The sequence below is a fragment of the Kryptolebias marmoratus genome, linkage group LG4 (genome assembly GCF_001649575.2).
Source record: "Kryptolebias marmoratus isolate JLee-2015 linkage group LG4, ASM164957v2, whole genome shotgun sequence".
Classification (NCBI taxonomy): Eukaryota; Metazoa; Chordata; class Actinopteri; order Cyprinodontiformes; family Rivulidae; genus Kryptolebias; species Kryptolebias marmoratus.
Genome location: NC_051433.1, coordinates 11,283,003 through 11,306,146, shown reverse-complemented (window position 1 = coordinate 11,306,146; position 23,144 = coordinate 11,283,003). Strand labels below are relative to the sequence as shown.

The following is a 23,144-nucleotide window of genomic DNA, read 5'->3' as shown; positions in this document are numbered from 1 at the left end:
ATGCTCAGAAAATAACGTGTAATTCATGAAATCAACCAAAAATATCTAAAGTTTCAGGGCAGTTTTTAGACTTTATCTGCTTTTCCACTCATTTTCTGACAGAAAATGACAGATGTTTTTCACGTGAAGCTACTTAATTCTGACTCATGAATCATTCAAGCATAAGGAGAATCCTAAACTCAAGGAGAAACCAGTATTGTGTCAACCAACATGTTGGCAACAATAATAACTTAGACTTTTAGGCACTTTGTTACCAACGGTTTGTCACAAAAATACAATTTGTTCCATTTTCTTTAGTTGTTTCTATAAAAATCTTAATGTAACACAGTTTGACTCATAAAATAGCATTTTAAAACACCTACATGATGGTTTTTAAAGAGCTGTTAGCTGAAAACTTATACAGTAGATGATCAACTGAAGGACGGTGCATCGCTCAAGCCTTGTTTCAGATCTTTGTTGTAGCTGTTTTTAGGTCAGCCTCTTCTTCTTTTGTCCCTCACTTGTCTGCTTTTCTCATTTTCCAAGCACTCGCTGCACAATGTGGTGAAGTGCAAGGGCTGGACAGAAAATGAGTGAGAAAGCAGCCAAGCCCTGTGTCCAGTTTGATGAAACTGGTTGAGCAGCTGGTCTCTCAATGTGCCACAGCACACGTTTGTCTCCACACTGCAACAAGAATGTGCCAACATGTGGAGCAAACCACCCTCTCAATGTGCTCGGATTATTCCGATCTCAGTGCATCTTTCTGAATTTAGAGGCTTGCATTTTTTTCTTTAATTCCACATTGTTATAATAACACATACAAAGGGGTTATGAGTTGTCTAAACCTTTGAAGGCTGGTTATAAATATAAAGGATGCTTGCTGCTTTAATGAGCACCTATTTAGCATTTTAATTTGTAAAGTATGGATATATGGGGATCCTTTTCAGCTACAAATTTACACACATTTAAAGCAATAAATGGGTATTTGCAACACAAGAACTCTGCTGTCTGTTGAGCCAGCAAAGTAAATAAATGCTACAAAAATCTGCTCGTTTCTAGTGAAACAACTGTAAGTTGAAAATATCCGAAACTCTTACAGAAATGTTATTGTCAAAACAGGTGGAGGGTCCTTTTCGATAGCGTGCCACGGTCATTTCTTCACACGGATTATCCTCCATGACTGAATTAGGACGCAATTAAGGAAAATGAACAGAATTTGAACCCTAAGAACAACCTTCAAACAAATGTGATTTTTCCCCCCCCTTCTTATTTATCTGTGCCAGCTGGTGTATAACATGTAAAAGGATACACTCCTCTTCGTCCTGGGAAAGCATCTCGATCTCACAGGTGGTGCACGACAGCTTTTCTGCTACCACAAACAGCAAGTTGGTGTTGTTTATCCTTTTGGCATGAATCAGCCTACAGAGAGAGAGAGAGAGAGAGAGAGAGAGAGAGAGAGCTCTGTCAACAAGCTCCCTCTGCTTGCTTGCATCTTATGCTCATTTGCTAATGGATCAGCAAGATTTATGAGATAGCCTTACAAGGCTTATTTAGCCAATATTACAGCCATTTCATAAGAAAGAAAAAAAAATGCAGGTTTATTATCAGCAGTGTTTCTGAAGCCGTTGGCTGACTGTATCTCTGTCACAGCAGTATTTTATTTTTATGTTCTTTTGTGTTTTTATGTGTCTGCGTGTGTTTTGAAATGACCTGGAGCAGTTGCCACAGTCTTGGAGCATGTCATAGTTGCTGCTGAGATTACTGAAGTAGAACTGTGTTTGGATCATTACACAACTCCTCTCTTTTGACTCGCTTCCCTCGGCATCCACCTCATCTGCAACATCAGCGGAGCAGCGGAGAAATATAGGGCAACTCAGACACATCTGATCAGATTTCTGGTTCTGCACATGTCTAATTATAGTACGATTTCATGATGGAACGGATAAGGAAACATGCACATTTAGTAATTCAGCATCTTTTAGTGTCACCCACCTGTGACAAACCAGCTGTGGTAAGCCAGACCGTACAAAAGCTGCTGGAACAAAGACCTGTAACGAGGAGGAGAATGATTTTACTTTAAACAAGTGCATGATTGCAATAAAAGCATTTCAAGAAGAAGACATATGCTGTTTGATAAAAATAAGCAAGTATAGTATTTTTATTTTTTATTGTCCTTTTTTCATTGCACTTTTCATCATTTAAGTTAAAAAAATTGTGTCAGATTAACTCAAAAACATTATTTTCATGTGTTTTAGCTATAGAAAGATGTTTTGTTCACTTTTTTTACTCGATCTACAGGCAGTATGTGTGGACTGTTTATGTGTTTTACAAATCTTACCATGCAGCAGCTGATGTCCACCATGCCAGGTTCACAAAATCTGCAACTGTGGGCTAAAGAAACACAGAAAAAAAACCTCAAACATCCATTAGACCCTTTATTGATTCAGCACATTTTCATCTCGTCCGCCTCTTTATTTGATCAAGGTTCTGATTTAAAAGTAAAAGCTTGTGTTTTTATGCCTGTGTATATCTGTGGACACATAGAAATGTTGCTGCACTCGCTGAATTTCACTGCTTTTACTACTTTTCAAGTAACCAATCATATTTCAGAATCTGTCATCTGGGTAATCTAGAAAATGGAGCAGAGGCAGATGTAGTCATGTACATGCACCACAATTTACTTTTGTATGATTTATTGAACAGAAATTGTTACAGCAAGCACACAAAAAAGCCAATTTATGGGAGCAGAACACTAAATGCTGCTCTTTCATATTGTATTTTTTATATCGCAACATGTTGGAGTCGTGTGATTAGAAGCAGATTAGGTGAGGATGTGTCTGCCAGAACTTTACCTCCATTAAAAACTAAAAGGCGATATGGACACAAGGCTTTGGAGTTCTCTTCTTACCACAAACACTCCTCGTGGAGCAGCTCCAGCTTCGCTGTTCTGAATCCGTTCACACACGGACTGATAATCGAACGACTTCTTGCGTTTGTAGAAAGAATGGTTGTAGAGAGCGTACATCAAGTTTGGGTCGACGACGCCGAGGAACTTGCCCACCTGCGAGGACGACAAACGCAGCTCAGGTTCTGCGTAACAGTTAAAGCCGAACTGCGATCGGTAATGGAGTTCATTTATTTTTAATAAAACCTCGCTCCAGTGCTCCTTCTGATTGGACATGATCAGGAATCCACCATCATCGATTAAATAGCACAGGAGTTCCTGCACACAGACACAGACACGGATCATTACCTGGAGGTGCAGCAAAAAGATGCACAACGTTATAAGTCCAAAAGAGTTTGCATGAATACGTACATCACCGTTGGCCTCACAGTCCATCTCACATTCCCTGTTTGGGCCGCACTGTCACAGAGGAAAAAACAGGTTAGTAAATTAGAATTACTGTAGAAATAAGGACCAAAAATACCCCTGAATTAAACGTTTCATGTATTTTGTACCGTATTTGAGCCTTGACGATTGTCTGTGTGATTGCTGGCGAGAATCTTGAACTTATCTGTCCAGGCTTCAAGGTCTAATTTCACTCCGACAACTTAGAGAAAAATAATTAGCAGAATGAACTTAATAAGAAAGGCATAAAACAAATAGAGGGAACCTGCACAATAAACAGATGCAAAGCGTGGATATGGTGACAAATTGGCAGATGAGTAATTATGTTGATTGGAAACATTGAACATTTTTCTTAAATTAACCCATTTTACCAGTTACCAAAGTCAGTTCACCTGCAGGTTTGATAGTCTTCCCTCCTATTGTAATGTCCAGAGCAGTGCTGACTAGAACACCTATCGTGTCGTTTTCTGGGTTCAGCAGCTCCCCTCCGGCTGTGAGACAAACCCAAACAGAGAGACAAGGAACAAGGAGGATTAGAAACAAAGAGCCACACTGTGTGTGAGTTACACAGCCAAAGACACAGAAGATTATTCACCTGATCGATACGGCGCTGTGAAGACGTAGCCCCTGTTGTCAAGGCTGCGACGGTAATAGCTGGCATTAAACGGCTCAGGGTCTTCCTCCCAGGTCTCCGCAGCCCTAAAGATTTAAGATCAGAAAAACTGGTCGTAAATTTCTGCTGTACAAGCTTCTCCCTGAACCTATCGCGCTCACTTAACCATCCTAACTTACACCCTTAAAAGTAAAGAGCGCTAGAAAAATAAGCTAAAACAACAGCTGCGGCTCAGACACACAGCACTGACGAAGAGCGCGCTCACTTGTTTGGGAAGACTCTCGTTATGCCTCCATCTGTTGCTGCAAACACAGCCAGGAAGCCGTATCTGAATGTCAGGATGGAAAAAAAAAGAAGAAGATAGAAACAGGCTTCAAATCTTAAATCTCCTCCACAGTCAAAACCTGACAAACGTTTCTCACGACTGAAACTCACGTATTCAAATCTTTATTCTTCCACACTTTCTCCACCAGCAGTTTGATGATGCCGGTGTCCAAAATCAGGTTGTGAAGGAGCAAATTGTCACCTGACAGCAGAAAGGGGGGAAAACAGTCTTGCACAGTTTAAAAAACTTCTAAATTCTTGCAGGTTTCAATACAGCTAAACTAAAATCCATCCGAGTTATCGTCAGATCGTACTTTTATCATTTAAATATTGAACCAATAACATCAATGGTAATAATGATAAGTATTTATGTGTTTGTGGATAAGATTTTTAAAAAACTAAACCTGTAAGCATGTCCCATATTCATTACAGGTAAAATAAAGTTTTTCTTAAAATTCTTTTATTCATTTTTGTCACAAAAGGACATATTGTAGACAGCACTGGTGAAAAATCAAAAGCAAATTGTGAGTTGAATAGAAATGAAACTCACATTGTTTAGAGTCTGGTGTCACCTTCTCCATGAGAGCGATGAAGTTGAGCAGAAACTCGGTGTTGTTGTTGGACAGTTCCAGGTCATTGCAGTACTCCCTGAGAAACGGGGGAAAGCGTTAAAACGTTGGAACGGAAAAAGGTAAAAAGCAAACGGGCGCTCAGTGCTAAAAGTCTGCCTCATTTGTGTTTTCTGGAAGAACACACGACCGAGTGGAGATGAAAGAACTCATACGAAATCTAATTACGGGTGCAGCATGCGTGTCTCGAAAGGTAAAGAAAAAAAAGATTAAAAAAAAAAATGGATTTAGGATTCAATCTGCAGCTGAAAAATTGCACGTTTAAAAAAAAAACAAAAAACGACACATGCGCTGGTGTTTTGTCAAAACGGACAATTTATAAAAATGCTATACAAAAAATTATAGCATTTCCTGCATTATATCACACAACCAAACTAAAAACTGATATTGTGTTTGTGCAACACAAACATGCAGCAGCACACAGTAGCAGCATGCAAAGGTCTAATGAGTCTTCTGCATGTAAATGGTATACATCCTGGTAGCATATCATAATAAAGTTTCTGGGAATCCATCATAAACTCCGCTCAAAATAACAAAAAAATTATAAATCGTGCAAAATTCTTAATAATGTCTATCAAACTACGTGAAGACAAGACCAAACACTGATGACCATTGATGACAGCAAGCATTCGCCAGAGGGCTACCTGGGAGCAATGAATACATGTCCTTCTGACTCAAAACTGTTTGGCAGCAGTGATTCAAAATCTGCAACAGAAAGGGGAGATTATCCAGGAGGAGCAGTGGGCAGAGCAGCGGGGAGTTGTGGGTAAACAGCAGCTGTTCTTCAGAGGTGCAGGGACGCAGAAGGGACTCTACCATAGCAACACGGAGGTATCATGGTAACACCAGCGTTAGCCAATATGGTGCCTAAAACACAACCTGACTCGACGTGTACGACAACTTCGCAAGCACTCGCATCTTGAGTTTGACTGTTTTTGTTACTTTGTGGACAAACGGTTTTCTGATTATTTCTAGCTTCAATCGGATGTGTTTTGGATGTCTGAGAGCTGACTTTACCGGACGTGATTTGTCAAGAAGCGAGTTCTCAGACAGATTACTGAGTTCTGAGTGCTTTTAGATCAGGCAGGCATCAACATGGCCAACTGTTGCGGGGGAAGGTGGGTGACGGTCCTGATGGAAGAGGTCACCCCTCAGCCTGGCAGGGGAGGGGACTCAGAGAGACACACAATCGGAGGAAATGCATGACATTGTGAAGGGCATGTCGAAGGGCAACTTTGGTTGATTTATCGAAAACAAACAGCACACGAAATAGATCAACCATCACTGAATCCCCAACAGATAAATCCAACAGGACATTATCACATTACGCCAGGAGCCATAGAAATGAAGTATTTATTTAAACGGCAAAAAAATAGAGTGCCCAGGTAGTTTTCCGCCCACAATGCCATGCGTATCCGGGGTCAGGTTTACTGAGGAAGTGTTGGGCCGGGCCCCCTGACAGTCTGAGGGGTGAGGAGGGAGGGGAAACAAGCCGATGGAGACAGGGAGTACAGAAGGGCGACATAGGAGTCAGGAGTGGTGCTGAGCAGCACCGTGAAACCTGACGATATGAGAGGACCTGGGTGGGCAGGACACAACTCAGCCCAGCAGGGTTGGTCTTCCAGCTAAAGACAACATATCATGACAGCTAACAAACCACAGGTGTTAAAGGTGTTTGATAAATAATTAAAAGGAAAGTCTAAACAGTAGTTTTATCAAAATATCATGACCCCAAGTGTTCCTTGTTTTCTCTACTGTAATAAAAATATAAATGGCTTATAAATAGAAATGCACCAATAGCCGATTTTTAGGCTGATTCCTATTTTTAAATTTTGTAAATCTCCAACATGCTGATTCTGATTTTATTTTATTTTTTCCAATTTCACCATAACTGACATCTAACAAAGTAAATGTATTTCTTAATTTTGGTTGAATTAAAAAAAGTAACTGTGTTCAACTGTATTTGTTTAAATAATATTATTCTGAAATCCTTTTTCAATCGAGTTAAATTTTCTTAACCTTATTTTGTATTTTACACAACTCAAAACACACAAGTGCACTGGATCACAGGACAGGCACTTCCTGCACACTTCTGTAGCAGTCCAAAATAAAACATTTAACACTTATTTACAGGTGCATCTGTTAGATTGTTAATTTATTCATTTTGTTATAATTGGACACATTGTGAATGAGAGTGATAACTGTAACTTACATTTCTTTCCTGCTTGCAAACTATAATAGGTCTCACTTTTAAACGTTTTACCTGTTTAAGCATCAGCTGGCACTAAGCAGTAAAGTAATCAGCAGATATGCCTCTGTAGATAATTTATATCTCCTTTAATTAGCTTCTAACACCTGTTGAACTTTCTCTGACTTTATAGCCTCTTTCACAAAACACTTTCAAGGTGGGTCTTCTTGTCTCAGTGTGCTTTACAAAAGGAGGCATGAGGGGTGGGAGTGGGGGATGTTTTGCCTCTGAGCCAGCAAAGGAGGTAGTCAGAGAGCTGAAATGGTTAGCATGTGGAAAGGTAAGCAGTGCGACCAGACGGCAGCAGAATTTAATACTGGGAGATAAGCAATGCACATCGTATGCAGCCTTTTATGTCAAAACCACCAGGTTACACTCAGTCCCTCCTATGGTTCTGCAATTTATGAAAGCTCATATCGTTGCATCCTCAAAAACTGGGGATTGTGAACAGTGAGAGGCACCTTAAAGAAGAGCTCATCTTTGCGACCAATTTGTGGAACTGTTTTGTGAAAAGGGCTTCTATTCAAACGCCTCATGTATACGAGAAGTAACTAAATCTTCTTTATTTAGTAAAAACTTGCACAACAAAGATATATTGTTTAGTGCAAATGAAACACTTGGCTATGGTGCATTCAAAGACTGAAAAAGGGTGAGATTTTTGAGTGCCAACAATCAGATTTCTATCACCTGCTAAGCAATTGGTGCATCCCTATCTATAAATATTGATATATTGTAATATCTGAGCTGTAACACAAAAACAGTGTGTGTATACTATCCTATATTACAAAAAAACATCATTTTGTTACTTTATATATTGCTCAGTCCGCTCTTGTAGCTACACACTAAAAAGGGATTAAAATAAAACTAACTAGTGTGCAAATCAGTCATACACTAGTGACACTGTAGGAAGAAGACAGATAGAGACAAGAAAGTGAAAGAGAAAAGAAAGGAGGAGGAAATTATGGTGAGGTGGAAGGAACGGAGGCACAGAGAGAACAACTCTTTAAAGACTTTCTACAGAAGAAAAGGGGACTGATGTGGGGGAACAAAAGACAAGTTTGAACATAAAACACAAATTTCTGTAATCTGTGGTGGTTGTACTTGTTTTTTTTTTTGTTTTGTTTTGTTTGTTTGTTTGTTCCTGGAGCAGCAGATATGAGGGAGGGAGGCAGGGTGAGGTCGAGGACTGAGAGAATTGTCGTGAGAGATGTGGGATCTGAGCTTTAGCAAGAGGGTGAAAGAGAAGTAAGAGAGAAGGGATTAAAGTAGGAAGAAGAGGGGATAAAAAGGAAAGAGGAAATCCTGAAGGCATGGCGGGCAGGAACAAAGGCAAGCAGGCTGGGACAGGTGAGGGTAGGAGAGGGGAAGGCAGCAGGAGGAGGTTTAGGACAAAAGGTGAGGGAAGGAGGAGGAAGCGATAGGGAAAAGGAAGTAAAGGTAGGGAATGTGGACCAATATGGAGTATACTTGCCCTTGGTGTATAGCACTGTGTGGATCCATCAGAGAAGGAGAGAGCAAGAAAAGAAACAGGGGATCGGGTGGGAAGGGGGGGAATCACAGACAATATTTTATTCAATTACTGTTTGAATAAAAATATTGTTTTCTTGAAAGAAAGAAACCAATTAAAGTCAAAGACAAGAGAAGAAAAAAAATGAAGAGCAAACTTTTTTTTTTTTGCAAGACCAAACAAAGAAACAGAAAAACAACAGAAGAAAAAAGAAAACCTGGATGATCCAGGAAAAGAAACACAGTAACAACAAAACCAATAATTAAAAAAAAAACAAAAAAAAAGACGACAGAACAAAAACATTAAAAATTAAAAAATTAAAATAAGAAATCAAATGCACCAGAAAAACACAGGAGTATCAGGGTCTGGACAAAGGAAGAATGAAAGAGACAACATGTGTCCCCATTCAGATCCACAAAAACCCAAACTCCCACAATTGACAAGCCGGTATTCCAGGCCATGTGGGAGTTTATCAATTGAATGATTCCAAAGCTGATAAACATCTCACACAGTCTAACATAAAAAAAATGAAATAAAATCACACAAATAACAGAAAAAATCATAAAACCCATCAGAAGGAGTGAAAAGCATGCATATTTTCACGGTTATTTTCAGAATACTTTGAACACAGACGCTTCAGAATCATTACTTGGTGGAGAAGAGGCGAGAGCATTTGGCAAAAAACAACAAAAAAAATAAAAAGTAAAAAAATAATAGCACAAAGGTCACCATTATTTTCACCTGAGAGACAGTAAAAACCACAGCTTTCACCTTTCTGTCAGTTCAGTTATTTTTTTCTTCAGCCAGTGTGAAGAAAAAACATCACCATTTTACAGCACAGCATGAAGACAGGAGGGAGCAGGGGCAGAGGAGGAGTCGAAGGGGCTCGGGAACCGAATGATCCTGCCTATCAGAGAGCATAGAGAAGGGGGGAAAGGGGAGCTGAAGGGGGGGCAGGGCAGACGAATCCCCTTGGAGACTCCATATGATGATGTCGGAAACCCACGATAAATGACTGAATCGGAGTGTAAGGTCATATTAGATATAGAGAGAGAAGAAAAGAGGAGGACAGACAGAGAGAGTGAAGGATGCTGGGTATTCCCCAGTGTACTTACACTGCACCTGAAGGATCTGGTCACTTAGGTTGGCCTTGATATGGTTCTCACTATAAGTGGGCAGTACCAACCCTAGACTGAGGTAATCAGGCAGACGCAGAAAATCAGGAACAGTAAATCACGTCAAATATTAAACGTATGTACACACAAACACCCCAAATCCCAAATTTTATCCTTGGAAATTAAAATCTTATTCCTTTCTCATCACCACACACATATGCATGCACACACACACTGTAAGAACATTCTCCAAAAAAACTTTATTTAGAACCCTTTCCAGAACAATTACTAAACTTCCCTCCATAAGAAAAAAAAGCCCATTAAGCTGCCAATCATTTGTTCAGAAGTAAAATGTCAGGAGTGATTTCTGTGATTATGAGAACTGGAAATTATACATTTTGGCCTGTCTGGGTGTAGCAGGGTGCCTTTTAATGATATAAAAACTTTTGTACACTTTCTCTTTAAAATATTTGACAGAGATGACGATGAGCTTTAAGTGAGCTCATCATCACAGCTGAGATATATCACCTCCATTGAGACTCAAAATGTCAAAGTATTACACTTATCACTTTTAAAAAGTATGCATCATAATCTGTAAACTGTACATGACCTACTGAAACATGTTTATTATCACCTCCTTAATAGTGGTAGATGATTCTGTAATTGCCTCTGTCTGTCTGTTAGCAAAACATATTGTAAACTACTTAATAGATTTTAATAAAACTCTCAGGAATTAATCAAAGGATATGCACCTAAAATGATTACCTTTTGGAGTCAACCTAATTCAAGATGGCTGCAGCAACAAATCAATCTTAGCAAAAACAAAAACGGTTTTAACTTAGTTTTAGTTGCTGTGGTAGTAGCTGAGAGTCCTTCTCAGCACTTTGAACGCTAACAGATCTTGCGAGATTGTTGGTTGAAACTTTGAGATGATTTTTTTTCAAGGAATGCATATTGTTTCATTTACTGGAGGGCTGGATTCAGAGCACTGTGCCAGCAGATTGTACATCGACAGACTTTGTTATGACTCCCTGCTTGTTCTTCTTTTCGTACACCTGTAGACACACGGAGAGCGGTCTTGGCTCGCACGATGTTTGATTCAAGAACCTGCATCTGCAAGCCGGTCTCATAACTGAGAGAGGACGTGTCTGTGAGTTGTGATGTTTTAATTGGAAACATCAGTCAGCTGTTTGTACAGAACTGTGCAGTCTCAAGACTTATTTTTCCACCTGGAATTCCATCAAACGCAAAAGCCCTCGCCCATGTGACAACAAACGTACCTCTGTGTGCAACAGCAGCGTCTGATGTTCTTCATCCTCGCACAGACTTTTGATAATCCAGCAAACGGGTTCTACTTTTTACATTTGCAAATTCAATTTTAACTTTTGTGCTGAGTAAACCCTTGTGCACCCCATTTTAATCTCTAGCACCCCCTTAAAGGATTTTGTAGACTGCAAACCACTATTTTAGACAACCATCACGTTAAATGAGCAAAAATACAAAACTGCAAGCACAATCTAAATTGGAATCCATTGTACAGCTCATAAAGTTGTTTATCTTTTCAAAAACGACTTAAATGTCATTGGATCCTCATATTTGTGGGACTCCTTAACGGCAAAAGATGAATTATTCAGTGGCGAAAAGAAGAACTCTGCTCTTTCCTACAAAGACTTGTGTGCATGTTTGTGCTTCAAAATGTAGAGATTATGAGTGAGAAATACAAGACACCAGAGGAAAAAGAAATAAACTAAAAAAACCAAACACATCTCCCTGCAACAACTAGAGACAACACTTATAATTAAAACAAAAAAAGAATCCGAACATAGAAAGTTAAACCAAAGTTAAAGTATTGAGAAAGCATCTCAAGAGACTGAGATCTACAGAATAGTGCAGAATTGGGTAAATGTCTCTCTTTAAATGAATTATTGATAACTTTGCAGGTATTTAAGTCAGTGCTTAACCATTTTATGTCTTTAGTGTTAGAAGCAACCAAACCTCTTTCGGTATATTGAACAAGTATCTTGTTAGTGTTTAGAGGTTGGCTCTTGCAGATCACAACAATATTGTATTCAACATCTTAAATAAAATGCAATGTCCTTTAGAGAGGACTTTATTGGCGCTTTGCAAAGAAAGGCTCCTTTGGACTCTACTAAGACTAAGACAGACACCCACAAATGGAAAAATAAAAAGAAACCCACAAACCAGATGGACTGATAGACAAACCGAGTTAGAAAGAAAGTCATTTTGCTGTAAATGTTGGCTGAATAAAAGGTTACATTTCAAAATCAAATGCTAAATAAAATAATACATTTATTTGTGTTCGATTTTCCATGGAGGAGAACAGCTAAATTTGGTTATTTCACATTCATTTTATAATAAGAATTAAGAAAGTGAAATCAACAAAATGTCTATCAGTGATGGTTTAGTCTGTTAAACTTGTGCGACATGTGGCAGCTGTGATCTGCACATTTTATATAATATGAAATGGATACATTTAAACAAAAAAAAAGGTGAACTTTATTATAGGTTTAGTTCTGCAAAATGAATGCTTGTTTTCAAACCTACCTGTAGTCTGTTCCCTCCACAGGCGTCCATGTGTACGTCCTCATGGCTTTGTCGATGTACCTCTGTCGGTGACCACAAAACGACGACAATAAGTAACACTGTCACACGCTCGGCACATTATCCTTCCCGTAATTAGAAGGAAACAAAAGACGGTAAACATAACTGGCTGATTTAGATTCATTACACCCACATTCAGGAAGGTGCTACTTTGGATCATGATTGAGTCACATATATTGATGACTTGCCTCATCAACTGACTTAATGAGCGTCTTGATTTTTCTTTGCCCCGATTTGCCATCAATCATCAGTCGGCGGATCTGCAGAGCAAGTGAGAGGCTTTAACAGGGAAAGTCATACTGATACACAGAACTGAAAAAACATAAATTGATATTATTAAGTGAGGGGACTGAACTAGAACCTGGGATGTTTCAGAGAAGCTGTTCTTACCTCCTCCTTGTTGCTGTCCTCCAGTTCTGCGTCCAAAAAGTCCAGAGTGACGGGTTCCCTGAAGTTAATGATCTGAACAGAAAGAGAACACGGTGGAGGATGGTGGGGGAGGATAAACATAATTCTGCATGAATTCTGCATGAGGCCAAATTTGGTCTCAGAACCAAAAGCAGGAAATCTGTTCGAGGCGGGGAAGTGCGGAGACGTGGTGGGACCTACCTTGGGTCTCAGGTTGGGATGCAGCAACACGTAACCATTTGGGTCGGTGGCAAATGTGTAGCCATTAGCCCCGAGCTGCACAGCATATGAGAGAAGAAAATAATAAAACCAAATGAGAGTCATTTTATGGAAAGAGACATGAGAGCAATGCAGAGAGTACCACGTGCTCACTCTGTATGTTGGAGTCTTCTTTTTGATTTCATTGATTGCAACATCGACTCCCATGACTCCAAGAATGAGCTGATTCTGTGTGAAGGAAATAAAGTAACAGTTAGGATCTTATCCACATGCCACAACAGCTGAGACGCAAGTTGTCTAAGAACACCTTCTTGGAATTATCCCAATGTGTGCAGTCTGATTTGTCCACAGTTTCTACTTTAAACTGAGCCAGTACGCTGCAGCATCACTACTTCAGGTCTGTATGATAAGCTCAGGGGAAATGGTTTGCTAATGGACTCTGAAACCCAGCTATCTGCTCTGTGGTGGTCAGTGGACGCTATCGGTGACTTGTTGTGATGTCTGTTGTCACCTCAGGGGGGAGGTGTTGCTTTGGAGAGCCGCAGCTGACTGGATGCCAGTACAAATGATTGATGACGGTGAAGAACAGGGAAAAGATTGAAATTAAAACCTGAAACTATCATGCATGTTTGCGTGACTTTACAGTTACCCTCTCAAAAGACAAACTACATTTTAATTAGAATAATAGTAAAAGTTTGGTTTGTAAATTATGCTGTTTTCTGTGTTTACCTGAGAGCTTTCACTATCTGCAGTGAGGTTGAAAACTGGCATCGTCCCAGTGATGACAAGACCAAGACCCTAACAAATAATATCAGAAATCCATGTTTTATACAAATAAATGATTCATCCACAGTTTAATCACCAAACAAACAAACAGAACTTCCACAAGGAAATTTGAACGTGGACATTATGTGTCAAACACAACTACACACTGTTAATTCAAGAAAAAAAGTTTAAAATAAAACTTTTTTTTGAAATCGTTGTCTACATCTAGTTTTTTAAACTTATAATTTGTAGTAAAAGGATGTAATAGCAGGCTGTACTCTATTAAACCATATAAATTAATAGTTAAGTTTTGACAAACATATTCAATTTCAGTGGGTACATGTGTTCAGATTTTCACTGCTGCTTTGCATAAAAATGTGAAAATTATATGCAACAAAAACTTTTGTTTAGCCAAATGAAAAGTAGACATATCGGCATTGTACATCGGCTTTCAGCTGCCCTCGTTTCTAAAGATTAGCACTGATATCAGCCAAAGAAAAACAGTCTACTTCGCACAGCAGCGTGTTTTCTTCCGACTTCACACTTACCAGTGCGTCCTGGTAGACGTTCGTCCACTGCACTTGCTTAGCTCTAGGCCCCGCCAGCACCATGGGACGTCCCAGGACATCCAGGTACTCCTGCAGCAGCAACATTACACACAACAGTGCAATGATCACCAACAATAAACATAAACAGACATTTATAATGCTCGCCATTAACTGGCACTGAAGGCACAGAGCTCAGAGGCTTCCACTGTTCATCTGTCATAAAACTACAAGACCCTGACCGGCCTTGTCTTTGCCACCACATAAACCAGCGGGCCACCAGCAACAGCGTCCCGGTCCTGCCGAGCCATAAAGCCTCCGGTCCTGATCCACTCGAGGCCATTTTTCATCATTATGAAAGAGCTATTAAAAACACATTAGAGGTGTCAACGACACGACGCGCAAACCCACCATTTCCCAGAAGCGCCACTGTCTGCACTGGAACAGTGAGAATATCCCACAGCGATTCTGAATGGTAAGGTGAGAGGTTAAGTCTACGGGTAATACATCATATTTGCAATATTTTGCTTTTCTCACTAAACAGCTAAGATGTTTTTCTTGTAAACAAACTATTAAACCATGGCCTTTTGGAGACTTTGTATGATTGTAAAAATTAGTAATGACTCAAGACAAATGTAGAAAATGTAAAAACAGGAGGAAACGAGGGCGCAGAGAGAGCATAATTACGATTTATAATTCAGTGTCAAAGCAAGGAAAATAAAGAAAGAAAATGTAAGCAAGTGTCTATATTATAAGCAGTTTTTCTTCTGCTTTAAATTCATACAAATAATTCTAATTAGCAGACAAAGTATAAAATCAAGAGGCCATATTTGTGTTTTATCACAATCCAAGTTTAAAAACAGGATCAGTCAGCAGGTCTTCCTGGGTTAAAGATTAATTTTACCATTAAAGAAACAAATTTCCATCCTTAGAAATGAAAAGGTAACTTATCACAAATGTCTGACTCTTAACACCACCCCGACACAAAAAAAAATGTTGCCCTGGTAAAGAACAGAGCTATTTCAGTATAGTACTTCTGACCGTTTTTTCTTTTTAATCGTCTGAACAGCGAGGTGCTGACAGGCGTAACCTATTCTATTATTAGCCCAATAAAAGTCCAGTTTAATGCGCCACAGGGAGATATTCCATCAGGACAGTGTCAGCCAGACCTTTTCACGGGATGTAGAGGAAATTTTCCGCCTGGCTAGGACAATCTAGGAAGCATAACAAGTCAGCAACCAGAGACACGCGGCACAAAGGAAACACAGACATACAGACTTCAGCAGCATCGCTGTGTGTTGATTAAATGCACCCCCCTCCTCCTCCTCGCTGAGTATCATAGCAACCATGATTGCTGAGAGTAAGTTCATCAGTGTGGTTCCACTTTAGATGGAAGTATTTTTCATGTATGTGACTCAGGACAGTACTCTTGATATTCTGCCGTCTGCAGCCCATCTGTTATTTGAAAGTTGCCGTCTTACCCAAGCGGGTCTGTGCGAGGAGTCTGTGATGTTGAAAGCAAAACGTGGTTAAATAACACAAGACCTGAATGTTTCTTCTGGACCCGTACGGATGGCTGTAGTCACTCACCTTCAGAAAACCTATTAGAATTAAGTGGCAGTTCTCAGAATATAAATATGCCAGAGTTAATGGAACAGCTGACAGTCTATTCTGGGGCTTGATCGCTCTCAGGGCTGGCTGGGTGGGTGGGTTGGAAGAGGAGCGAAGAGAAGAAAGGAGGAGGGGCAGGACGGCCACACTGGAGCTCCACCACAACCAAACAAGTGAGTCAATTTCTGCAGCTGGAATGAGGTTACGCAGAGGGTCTCTCAAAGCTTGTTGTGCCTTAAGCAAATGTGGCATTAGTGGAGGGGCAAAAGGCCCCAGGTGTGAGGGGAAGCTGAAGTTGTGTGGATGTGACAGACAGAAATTTGAATGTGTGTGAGAAAGCCTTTACTTTACTTGGCTTCCAGACACAATCTTTTGCTTATAATCTCCAGACCTTCCAGCTGTGCTGTCTCATGTCCCTTTGTAAAAAATTCCAACTTTAACTTTTGGTTGTTGACTCGCCCCGACTGGATGAGAGTCCTTCAGAATGAAATTGGAAGAGATCGTAGTTGAAAGGTTTAACTAGAAAATGGTCTGACTCACTGGATGTCGACTCTTTGTACAAGCCTGCCAGTGGACATCTCCCACAGAGAATTCATCCCTCCAACTCCTCCTGCTGTCTCTGTAATACTGCTTCCAAATTTTATGCTGGAAACAACAGCCTCGAGACAGCAACTCAAACAAAAACTGGCCTGTTCAGACAAAGATTTGAACCGAAAGGGAGGCTTGGTGATCGGCTGTGAACATCAACAAATATTTGCTGTCTAACTGGGATGTCACTGTAGACTTGCTCACCCGTTTTACTAAAACATGTTTTCTGGCCAAACACTACTTTACAGAAGCATTATTACAGGAGCATCCTGGCCTTAGTGGCCCCAAATAACACGACACAAATTGTGGATTTTGTGTCAGTAAGCAACACTGTCAAAAAAATGTAGGTCGACAACTGGTAAAGGGAGTTTGTAGTTTGAGAAACAAAAAAAACATCAAACGAGTTTGTATTTCCAGCAACCTTCCCAGCAACAATAATACAGCAGACCATGGCTGTTCCAAAAGCGGCACCTTTATTTCTTTCCAAGATGCTAATAACAATTTAGGAGAATGAACCTGATTTAAATACATTTAATGCCATCATCGGTGGTGATTGTTGTCAAGGTGTTAAAAAACAGACATCACAGTTTTTATGCTACAAATAAAACCTTTTTATGGTGACTTTTTTAACAGAACTAAAAAATAACCATAGCAACATATGTGTTGATATGTTTTAATCTATTCAATCATATAATACCAGCGAAGACCTGCTTATATCTGATGTAAAGAGTCGAATGGAAACATTTTGATAATAAAATTCTAAGAATTTTTGTTTTCAATTTTATGGCATATTTAAAAAACAAAAGAATTGTTAATAAAAGCTTAATTGTAACATTTGCAAAAATTTCCAAATTTATGTCTTGCAAACTATTAGTACTTAGAGCTTACTTGCTTTGGTTTGTCAAGTACTCTAGCCCATCGCAGAATGTCACGCAGAGTGGATGTTTGCATCAAACATCCTCAAGGCCTCTCAGCAGATAAGAGGAGTCTTTTCCATGAAAGCTCAAAACTTCGACTGATTTTCTGTTAAAATGTCTGCCGGGACTGGAATGAAGCCAGACCGTGATTTCAATTAGATGTACAGCGCCAGCTAATTCTCAGAGAACTGAAATAATTGAATTATTATATAACAGCACTGATTTTGCTGCTCTTCATCCATCTATGAAGTAATTTTTAATCCAAAGTCATTCAATAATTGCATGTCATAGCAAAATAATCAGCCTTAGATATGAAACTTTACACGAAGCATATTGTGTTCTTAAAGCACATCAGCTGAGGCTTAAAGGTGCCGCATGCATTTTCATGCAAGTAATTGACAATAATTCATCTCTGTTCTGAAGCTTGTTTTATTATGCTACAGAGGGACCAGTGCTTACAGACCCACCAGCTAAACGTGTTGCTTTTTTCCAACACTGGAATCACTTTCTATCCACACACTTTCTACCATTCAGCTACCTATTAGACTTGTTTAAACACCTTCAACGCCTCATAGTGTATCACACAAATTACAAGAACAGGCCAACACTTTCTTTACAGGTCCCACACAACCCCTCACTGCCAGAAACACAGCATTGTAGGCACTGACAGAGCCAAAAAATTGGGGATTTTTATGAAGCATTTAGTTTATTTGAAATAAAAGAAAACAAAAAATGTATTATGTGTCAAATGCCAGAAATGACTTGTTGTCATTTTAGGCATGATTGTGTGGGTGGGTTATTTTATGCAGTGCTGCAAAGATGGTTCTAGCTGCAGATCCACCTGAACTGAAATCGGTCTTCAGTGTTTGTGTATTTATAAAGCGGTTATCGGTGGCTTGTGCACACTTAATACATTATATCTTACCTGAGTGTTGATTCTGATTGCTCCAATCGATGGAATTTCAAAGTAGTAACCTGAAGGGCGAGAAAAGAGAATCAACACAGTTTTCAAACAGATATTTTGCATTCAGCTTGCTTCATTTTGTATTTCTCTTCACAAAAGCAATCCATTTGCAAACTGATATCTCATCTCTTTATGTTATTATTAGGTGCAAGTAATGCCATCAGCTCCAGCTGATGATGTTTGGGACACACATACATGACAGGGCTTGAGGCCACTGACCCTCCACAGTCTGTAGATGTGCTGCAGGATGTAAATGTGGGAAGCTCATTGCGAATGCTGAGCCCCAGGCACCGCTGCTGATTAGGAATGGAAGAGAACGACCGGCTGGGTCAATAACCAGGCTGCTCAACAAGTTATTAAAGCCATGAGTGTTTATACAAAGAGCTGCGAAATGGAGGCAACATCACCGGAATGCTAAAGAGCGGAGGCAACTTTCATTATTTCGATACATTATGCACTTTTTCACAGTGGTTGGTGTTGAAATTTCCCTTCTCAGTCTCAATTCATTAGCAAATGAGAGCGTGCAGACACTGAGCGATCGTGCACATCCATTTTATTTTTTTTTGCACAATGAGTTTATAATTCACACATGCACGCACACCCAAACACAAAGCAGTCGTTTGTGTTTGGGCTTTTGTCTGAAGGCCAGTGAAGCAGAATACAGACAGGAGGGTGGGTATACAACCAAGCACCACAAAAAGTGAAGATGGGAAGATCTGGACAATAACTACAAACTAGGACTGTAATGTAAATATCTCTGCAAGTTAACAGATCGTTTTCTAAATTAACATAAATAAAGATCACTGCATACTTTCACGTACAGTATGACTTTATTTATTTAATTAATTTTACAGATTCTTACTAAGACAACATAAAAACTGAACTCAGTGTAGTTAATTTTGAGCTGCAACAGACTTTTCATGGCTTCCCAACTCTATAAAAGATTTAATTTTCAGCTTCAGATTAAAACCAACCCATTAAATGGAAGTATTAAGATGGCCTTTGTGTTTTCTGCTTTTATCCTCAATTCCACCTGTTTTTTAAGGATAACCTTTTCCTGCTTTAGAGTTTTGGATGAGCAGTTGAAAAAAAAAAAATAGTCCTATTGTCCTCAGAGTCACGTGGAGGTTATTGTCTTCTGAGGAGGAGATTAAAGTTTCTCTAAGCAGCCTTGTAGTGTTTAAAGCGGCACACGTGGACGTCAGATGTGTGTGACGGGTGAAGGGGTGAGACCTGGGAGCTGGCTCTGTTGGACAGAGATACCAAAGAGTAAAGAAATAGTGAAGATATGATAGAACAGCTCCTTTCAAGCTGGTGTGTCAACTCCATTGTTTGGGTGTTGGCGTAGAGTTTGGTACCATGGTAATCACGGCAGTCATGAAGAGCTGAGAGCGTGTTGGCACAGAGGCATAATCCTGGACTTTCCCCTGTCTGTCATGGTAATCATCTTGCTACCAGACTCCTACTGCTAATTAATAACAACTACAGGGGAGATACTTCTGAGGCACTTGGCTCCACTGGCAATAAGCTAATCAGCAGACAACCAAAGCTCTTAGAAAGTAACAGCTACTGATAAACCGCGACAATAAGCGGCAATACTAAAGCAACACAACAAAAGGCACGAGGAGAGGTTGGTTATGGAAGAAAATAGCTCGGAACAAAACCGGAGCTGGAGCAAATGAGTTCAGGCGGGATGAGATGCTCGCAGACAACGTAGCCAACAGGAAGACGAGCTGAGTCAGCTGGACTGTCAGACGGTTAGTCAGTCTGCCGGGTTATTTCAGAGCTGGGGATGCTCAAACACATTTCAGCACCACATGAAGTCTCGGTGATTTATACTGAGACTTCCCAAAAAAAAAAAAAACGGGTCAACATCAGGAGTGGTTTAATGTTATGTTCTGGTTCATGCTGCTCTACTAGCTGAATGAGTGTTTTGTTTAATCTCTAACAGACCCATGCAGGAAGGTGATAATTTACATCACAGAAGGACACAAATGCACCAGTTTTGAGGGTCAGGTGTTATGTTACAAGAGAAACACAACAAACAGCAAAGGTAAAAACAGTTTTTGGTATTATTTTTGCAGTTTAAATGATTTTTAATGCTGTTCAGTTAAGATTGCTTTGCTCAAACCCTAGCAGAATTAAACTAAATAGCTAAATTAATAGTTGACAAAGTCTAATATAAGCTAAGAGCAATGAAATAACCCACTTTTCGCCACTAACCCACTTTTTTAACCCAGTTTTTGGTGCCAATTTTTAAACACATGCAGCTGCTTTTTAAATGAGCTTTGGTTTCATCTGACAAAAAGTCATTGAAGCCAAAGATTATCCAGTATTTAAAAAAAAAAATCATTTGTAAGCACACTTTTCTCTTTAGTCTGAGCAGACAGCACTAAAACATCTACAATCTCCATCAGCCACGGAAACATAGGTTTCCACAGATAATCCTTATTCTCTTTGTGCTCAGAAGCTCTTTAAAGTTTTACAACAGAGCAAATTGTACAATTGTGCTTTGTTATTAGTGGCAGGGTACTTTCCTTACCCATTAACCTCTGCTGGAACTATACTTTGGCTTTTATTCAGTAATTTCCTCCCACCTTAAAGTCTCATGCTGCTTTTGGATGGAAAGCCATTTTGGGACTTTAACAAGAGCACCTAATGGGACTGAATTAGCACCAAGACGATCTTTAGGAGGATAACTGATTGTTTTATTCATTTGCTTGATGGCAGCCTTTTAGCACTGACCAGCGTCAGACTCCTTCTTGAAGCTTTATTTTTGTAAATGTTTTTCAAATAGAGCTCACGTGTTTTTGTCGACTGCTTGGGTTTTTAACAAAAAACTGCAACCTGTTCATCTGTCATTCTTCTGCTGAAATTCGCTATAATAAATTTGTCCCATTTCATAGTGAATTAAGACAACGCCACTGACCAGAATACTTTATAAAGAGCTAAGAGCAGAGTGGCCTATTTTTATTTATTGATAAAATCTGGACATTCATGGCTTTTTCTCCAGTAAACTGGGATGTCTGAGAATGAAAAGGCAGGAAACACAACCAATAAGGACAACCAGCAGAGCCTCAGCTGCTTCTATTTTTTATAAAACATTTCATAATATAATATAATATAAAACATCTCCACTCACCTTTATTAGCACATGCTATCCACTGCAAAGGGGTGACATCGTAATTATGCTGGCCGACAGAGAAGGTGAAAACTCGAACCTGATTGAAGAAAAATACACAAAAAAGATTAATCATATGAAGGGAACTTCACTACACTACAAAAACTGCCAAATACTACTATCAAAACTGCCAAAAATCAAATGTTTTGTAAGGATTATTACTACTGTACAGAAAAAAACCATGAGCTACCCTCTAGATGCTAATGAGTTTACTTTAAACAACAACTACAATATATCACTCGGATTTCTCTAACAGCTGAGATCCCACAACTATCTCTGACACAGGACAGCAGCGATAGAAATATATTTTTAATTTGACATCAGCTGTCATGAGAAAGCTGAACAATAAATATTAGGACTCAGTCAGACTGTACTTGAAGAAAAAAACTCAGGTTTTGTAGTGGCCTGAATTGACTTTTGCTGTGAATTGGTGCTACGTAAATCAAGTGGGCAAAATTGAAGTAAATTAATATTGTCGGGGTGGTGAAGTGGAGGAATTGAAGTGGTGGAAGTGACAACAAGGGAAACAAAGAGACAATCTAGTGGATTACTGGCTGCACGAGAACAGGCTCTGATGATAAAGTGGCTAATTAATCAGCAGGTCAGAGCTGTTAACACGAGCAGCTAAAATACAAAAGAGACAGAAGCAGAAACACAAAGCGAAGGAGGAGATCTAAAGAAGAAAAAAAAAAAAACGGAAGAAAGACTAAAGAGATGAAGAAAAAACACCCAACGTGGAATGGAGAGAAGCTTGGAGAGGATGCATTGTGCACAGACTGGAGCACTTGGCATGTCTGACAGTCTGACGAACACAACTGCCTGCGCTATAACAAGAGGAAGTCTGCAGAAAACCATGGAAATGGGAACGAAAAAGGGACTCTGTTGGGCTGGCAGAATCGATGAACAAAAAGCCGGCGTGTAAAGGCACACTCACTGTTTTGTTGGGCCAGTTGTACTTCTCAAAGATTTCTTGAGCACGATCTTCACCGCCATCTGTGAACATCATTATCATCTTGTTGCAGTTGGCCCTGGGGGCGCTGCTCTCCTGTGGCACACACAAAACAGACACCAAAATTAAAGAAGGCAAAGGTTACAGAAATTACAAGAAAGAAAAACAAAGTAATGATGGAACATGACAACAAAAATGTGATAAATTAGTAAATGGTCCACACTTAGATGGCACCTTTTTAACCTCTCCAGTTTCTACAAAGTGCTTTACAAAGTTTCTCAATAACCCATTTGGTCACTTTTTAATATTCTCCCTCATACACTGATAAGCATATTGGTGGGCAGAGGGGGTGGTGGTGGAGGGTACAGTGTCTTCCCAAGGACACTTCAGCACACAGAGACAGGGGAATGGACCCTCAGTCCTCAGATTGGAAGACAACCACCTTATCCACTGAGCCAAGCCACCCCATATCATAGATCAAAGTTATTTATTTACTCATTATGGCCACTTTTCCATCCCAAACTCATTCTAAGTGGTTTGTATAATAATTATTTAATCCTCCCTAGGCTTTCGGAGACAAACTGACCAGAAGTTACAGGGGCTTATCTGCC

At 39.7% G+C, this 23,144-nt stretch overlaps 1 protein-coding gene across 6 annotated transcripts in view; it reads right to left on the bottom strand.

The window, feature by feature from the left end:
- Positions 1 to 23,144, bottom strand: part of cacna2d2a (calcium channel, voltage-dependent, alpha 2/delta subunit 2a) — a 146,844-nt gene that overhangs the window by 1,529 nt on the left and 122,171 nt on the right. For 4 of the 6 annotated variants that reach the window (XM_017408346.3, XM_017408347.3, XM_017408349.3 and 1 more), the window contains 27 exons: positions 22,519 to 22,629; positions 21,546 to 21,624; positions 18,365 to 18,414; positions 14,327 to 14,416; positions 13,743 to 13,811; positions 13,167 to 13,241; positions 12,996 to 13,070; positions 12,777 to 12,848; positions 12,575 to 12,646; positions 12,330 to 12,391; positions 9,765 to 9,841; positions 8,614 to 8,628; positions 5,539 to 5,599; positions 4,816 to 4,913; positions 4,377 to 4,467; positions 4,207 to 4,269; positions 3,924 to 4,027; positions 3,721 to 3,819; positions 3,439 to 3,530; positions 3,296 to 3,343; positions 3,131 to 3,202; positions 2,888 to 3,040; positions 2,318 to 2,370; positions 1,972 to 2,027; positions 1,690 to 1,813; positions 1,289 to 1,398; positions 1,077 to 1,159 (listed from right to left, as the gene is read on the bottom strand). In XM_017408346.3, coding sequence (XP_017263835.1) covers positions 1,077 to 1,159; positions 1,289 to 1,398; positions 1,690 to 1,813; positions 1,972 to 2,027; positions 2,318 to 2,370; positions 2,888 to 3,040; positions 3,131 to 3,202; positions 3,296 to 3,343; positions 3,439 to 3,530; positions 3,721 to 3,819; positions 3,924 to 4,027; positions 4,207 to 4,269; positions 4,377 to 4,467; positions 4,816 to 4,913; positions 5,539 to 5,599; positions 8,614 to 8,628; positions 9,765 to 9,841; positions 12,330 to 12,391; positions 12,575 to 12,646; positions 12,777 to 12,848; positions 12,996 to 13,070; positions 13,167 to 13,241; positions 13,743 to 13,811; positions 14,327 to 14,416; positions 18,365 to 18,414; positions 21,546 to 21,624; positions 22,519 to 22,629 — 2,154 coding nt within the window. The remainder of the gene's footprint in view (positions 1 to 1,076; positions 1,160 to 1,288; positions 1,399 to 1,689; positions 1,814 to 1,971; positions 2,028 to 2,317; positions 2,371 to 2,887; positions 3,041 to 3,130; positions 3,203 to 3,295; positions 3,344 to 3,438; positions 3,531 to 3,720; positions 3,820 to 3,923; positions 4,028 to 4,206; positions 4,270 to 4,376; positions 4,468 to 4,815; positions 4,914 to 5,538; positions 5,600 to 8,613; positions 8,629 to 9,764; positions 9,842 to 12,329; positions 12,392 to 12,574; positions 12,647 to 12,776; positions 12,849 to 12,995; positions 13,071 to 13,166; positions 13,242 to 13,742; positions 13,812 to 14,326; positions 14,417 to 18,364; positions 18,415 to 21,545; positions 21,625 to 22,518; positions 22,630 to 23,144) is intronic. The other 2 variants (XM_017408348.3, XM_037975146.1) reach the window with 1 other exon arrangement.